Source organism: Pristiophorus japonicus, unplaced genomic scaffold (genome assembly GCF_044704955.1).
Source record: "Pristiophorus japonicus isolate sPriJap1 unplaced genomic scaffold, sPriJap1.hap1 HAP1_SCAFFOLD_944, whole genome shotgun sequence".
In the NCBI taxonomy this organism is placed as follows: Eukaryota; Metazoa; Chordata; class Chondrichthyes; family Pristiophoridae; genus Pristiophorus; species Pristiophorus japonicus.
The window spans coordinates 110,001-114,945 of record NW_027254873.1 but is presented as its reverse complement, the minus strand read 5'-3'; the positions used below and the strand labels follow the sequence as shown (position 1 = coordinate 114,945).

The following is a 4,945-nucleotide window of genomic DNA, read 5'->3' as shown; positions in this document are numbered from 1 at the left end:
TTGCGGAGACAGCGTTGGTGGTATTTCTCCAGCGACTTGAGGTGTCTACTGTACATGGTCCATGTCTCTGAGCCACACAGGAGGGCGGGTATCACTACAGCCCTGTAGACCATGAGCTTGGTGGTGGATTTGAGGGCCTGGTCTTCGAACACTCTTTTCCTCAGGCGGCCGAAGGCTGCACTGGCGCACTGGAGGCGGTGTTGGATCTCGTCGCCAATGTCTGCCCTTGTTGATAAGAGGCTCCCGAGGTATGGGAAATGGTCCACGTTGTCCAGGGCCGGGCCGTGGATCGCGATGACTGGGGGGCAGTGCTGTGCGGAGAGGACAGGCTGGTGGAGGACCTTTGTCTTACGGATGTTTAGCGTAAGGTCCGTGCTTTCGTACGCCTCAGTGAATACATCGACTATATCCTGGAGTTCAGCCTCTGTATGTGTGCAGACGCAGGCATCGTCCACGTACTGTAGCTCGAGGACAGAGGTTGGGGTGATCTTGGACCTGGCCTGGAGACGGCGCAGGTTGAACAGCTTCCCACTGGTTCTGTAGTTTAGTTCCACTCCAGCGGGGAGCTTGTTGACTGTGAGGTGGAGCATGGCAGCGAGGGAGATTGAGAAGAGGGTTGGGGCGATGACACAGCCCTGTTTGACCCCGGTCTGGACGTGGATTGGGTCAGTGATGGATCCGTTGGTCAGGATCACGGCCTGACTGTCATCGTGGAGCAGGCAGAGGATGGCAATTAACTTTTGGGGGCATCCGAAACGGAGGAGGGCGCTCCGTAGACCCTCGCGGTTGACGGTGTCAAAGGCCTTTGTAAGGTCAAAGCCCATGTACAAGGGCTGGCGATGTTCCCTAACATCTGTCCCACCTATAACAGGGTCTGTGACTCTCGTATTGGACTGTTCAGCCACCAAAGTAAAAGGGGAGGTGCAACGAGACCTGGGTGTCATGGTACATCAGTCATTGAAAGTTGACATGCAGGTACAGCAGGCGGTGAAGAAGGCAAATGGTATGTTGGCCTTCATAGCGAGAGGATTTGAGTACAGGAGCAGGGAGGTCTTACTGCAGTTGTACAGGACCTTAGTGAGGTCACACCTTGAATATTGTGTTCAGTTTTGGTCTCCTAATCTGAGGAAGGACGTTCTTGCTATTGAGGGAGTGCAGCGAAGGTTCACCAGACTGATTCCCGGGATGGCGGGACTGACCTATCAAGAAAGACTAGATCAACTGGACTTATATTCACTGGAGTTCAGAAGGATGAGAGGGGATCTCATAGAAACGTTTAAAATTCTGACGGGACTGGACAGGTTAGATGCAGGAAGAATGTTCCCGATGTTGGGGAAGTCCAGAACCAGGGGTCACAGTCTAAGGATAAGGGGTAGGCCATTTAGGACCCAGATGAGGAGAAACTTCTTCACCCAGAGAGTGGTGAACCTGTGGAATTCTCTACCACAGAGAGTTGTTGAGGCCAGTTCGTTAGATATATTCAAAAGGGAGTTAGATGTGGCCCTTACGGCTAAAGGGATCAGGGGGTATGGAGAGAAAGCAAGAATGGGGTACTGAAGTTGAATGATCAGCCATGATCATATTGAATGGTGGTGCAGGCTCGAAGGGCCGAATGGCCGACTCCTGCATCTATTTTCTATGTTCTTATATTGGGGTGCACTGTGTCTGGGGTGCATTATTTGCAGTTGTAATGTTTATGGGGTGCATTGTACAGTGGGATATTTGGGGGCAGTTTTTTAACAAAAGAAAGATTTATATAGCGCCTTTCACAACCACCGGACGTCCCAAAGTGCTTTACAGCCAATGAAGTACTTTTGGAGTGTGGACACTGTTGTAATGTGGGAAACGCCAATCTGCGCACAGCAAGCTCCCACACACAGCAATGTGATAATGACCCAGATCATCTGTTTTAGTGATGTTGGTCGAGGGATAAATATTGGCCCCAGGACACCGGGGAGAACTCCCCCTGCTCTTCTTCGAAATAGTGGCCCCGGGATCTTTTACATCCACCCGAGAGGGCAGACGGGGCCTCGGTTTAACGTCGAACCGAATGACGGCCCCTCCGACAGTGCGGCGCTCCCTCAGTACTGCCCCTCCGGCAGTGCGGCGCTCCCTCAGTACTGCCCCTCCGACAGTGCGGCACTCCCTCAGTAACGCCCCTCCAACAGTGCGGCGCTCCCTCAGTACCGCCCCTCCAACAGTGCGGCGCTCCCTCAGTACTGCCCCTCCGACAGTGCGGCGTTCCCTCAGTACCGCCCCTCCGACAGTGCGGCGCTCCCTCAGTACTGCCCCTCCGACAGTGCGGCGCTCCCTCAGTACAGCCCCTCCGACAGTGAGGCGCTCCCTCAGTACAGCCCCTCCGACAGTGCGGCACTCCCTCAGTACCGCCCCTCCGACAGTGCGGTGCTCCCTCAGTACCGCCCCTCCGACAGTGCGGTGCTCCCTCAGTACTGCCCCTCCGACAGTGCGGCGCTCCCTCAGTACTGCCCCTCCGACAGTGCGGCGCTCCCTCAGTACAGCCCCTCCGACAGTGCGGCGCTCCCTCAGTACAGCCCCTCCGACAGTGCGGCACTCCCTCAGTACTGCCCCTCCGACAGTGCGGTGCTCCCTCAGTACAGCCCCTCCGGCAGTGCGGCGCTCCCTCAGTACTGCACTGCGAGTGTCAGCCTAGATTTTTGTGCTCGAGTCCCTGGAGTGGGAATTGAACCCAAAACCTTCTGACTCAGAGGCGAGGGGGCTGCCCACTGGGCCACGTTTAGTGGATTTTATTCAGGAGTGTGTTATTCCCGGAGTACGGTAGTTAAGGGGTGCGCTGTCTGTGCACAATGTGTGTGTACAGCAACCTGGACAGTTAACAAAAAATGCAGGACTTTTCTGATGTTGCCTCTCACACACACACAATTTATTCATCCCCATCGATGGTAAATCTCGCCCCTTCCCAGCACCCTGGGACAGCTCCGAATCAGACCATTCCGACCACAATACCATGCTGCTATTTCTGGGACCATCACAGCTCAGAAAAGCAGCTGGGGCCACCACAGAGAGGGCTGATTCTCTCTCTCTCTCTCTCACTCTCACACACACACACACACACACACACACACATACTATCACACACTCTCACACACACACTCTCTCTCACACAGTCTCTCGCTCTATCTCTCACACACACACACACACACACACACACATACTATCACACACTCTCTCTCTCTCTCTCAAACTCACTCACACTCACTCTCTCTCTCTCACACACACACTCTCACACACTCTCTCACGCACACACTCATACACACACTCACACACACTCCCACACACACTCTCTCTCACACACACACTCTCTCTCTCTCTCTCTCACACACTCACACTCACTCTCTCTCACACACACACACACACTCTCTCTCACACTCTCACACACACACTCTCTCTCACACTCTCACACACTCTCTCATGCACACACTCATCCACACACTCACACACACTCTCTCTCACACACCCACTCACACACACTCTCTCTCTCAAACTCACACTCTCTCTCACACTCACACACACACACACTCTCTCTCACACTCTCACACACTCTCTCTCTCACACACACACACTCTCTCTCCCTCCCTCACTCTCTCTTCCTCTCTCCCTCCCTCTCTCTCTCACCTTCCCTCTCTCCATCTCTCTCTCTCCCTCTCTCTCCCTCCCCCCTCTCTCTCTCCCACCCTCTCTCCCTCTCTCTCCCTCACTCTCTCTCTCCCTCTCTGCTTCCCTCTCTCTCTCTCTCTCTCTCTCCTTCCCTCTCTCCTTCCCTCTCTCCCTCCCTCTCTCCCTCTCTCTCTCCTTCCCTCTCTCCCTCTCTCGCTCTCCCTCTCTCCCTCCCTCTCTCCCTCTCTCTCTCTCTTTCTCTCTTTCTCTCTCCCTCGCTCCCTCTCTCTCTCTCCTTCCCTCTCTCCCTCTCACACTCTCTCAGACCGACAGCAGGTGGAGCCATGCCTCCCCAGAACCTCCCAGCGAGAAACACAGCCCTCTCTCCCTCCCTCTCCCTCTCCCTCTCCCCCCATTGGCTCGGCTGCACGGCCCAATCCAAACTTTTACTTCTGTCTCTCTCTCTCTCTCTCTCGCTCGCTCGCTCGGTGATGTCACTGCTATTTTTGGCAAGGTCTTTGATCAACTTCTATCCGAGAGTTCCGGCACTGCCTTAAGCCCAGGGTTTGCCCGAGATCTGCTCGCGTCTGAGAGGGTTCCGGGAAATCGCATCTCGTAGCAACCCCTCCCCGAGAGAGTTGGTGCGAGATCGGACAGGGGGGGCTCAACGCCCCAAGCCACACTCCCCACCCTCCCTCCGTACCATGCAACAAAGTTCCACCTCTCTAACGAGGTGGCAGCTCTGCGGACCCACACTCCCGCAAATCGAGCAAGCCTCAACCGCCTCAAAGTCCCTCCTCCTCCCCTCCTCCTCACCGCCCCCCCCCCCGGCTCCCCACTTCCCCCTCCCCCCCAGGACAGCACTCGCTTCCGATGCTGTGGACAGTTTATGAGACTCAATGTTTCGCCTCTCCGACAGATGGACATCGCCAGCAGCCGTTAGGAATACAGCTGGAAGAGGATCGGGAGCGGGAGACCTTTCCCGGGACAGGTGAGGTGCGGAGGGGGTCTCGGGGAGGTGTGGGGGGGGGGGGAGGGGGGCGGGGCGAGGTGTATACCTGTAATACCGAGGGAGCGCCGTATTGCGCTGTTGGAGGGGCAGTACCGAGGGAGCGCCACACTGTCGGAGGGGCATTACTGAGGGAGCGCCGCACTGTCGGAGGGGCAGTACTGAGGGAGTGCCGCACTGTCGGAGGGGCAGTACCGAGGGAGCGCCACACTGTCGGAGGGGCATTACTGAGGGAGCGCCACACTGTCGGAGGGGCAGTACTGAGGGAGTGCCGCACTGTCGGAGGGGCATTACTGAGGG

At 56.2% G+C, this 4,945-nt stretch overlaps 1 protein-coding gene across 1 annotated transcript in view; it reads left to right on the top strand.

Annotated features, from left to right (window-relative positions):
- Positions 1–4,157: 4,157 nt before the first annotated feature.
- LOC139258364 (histone deacetylase 7-like) overlaps positions 4,158–4,945 on the top strand; it is a gene marked incomplete at its 3' end in the record, with an annotated part of 39,493 nt that continues 38,705 nt past the window's right edge. Inside the window, exon 1 of the mRNA XM_070874737.1 lies at positions 4,158–4,627. Within this exon, the coding sequence (XP_070730838.1) occupies positions 4,510–4,627 (118 nt within the window). The remainder of the gene's footprint in view (positions 4,628–4,945) is intronic.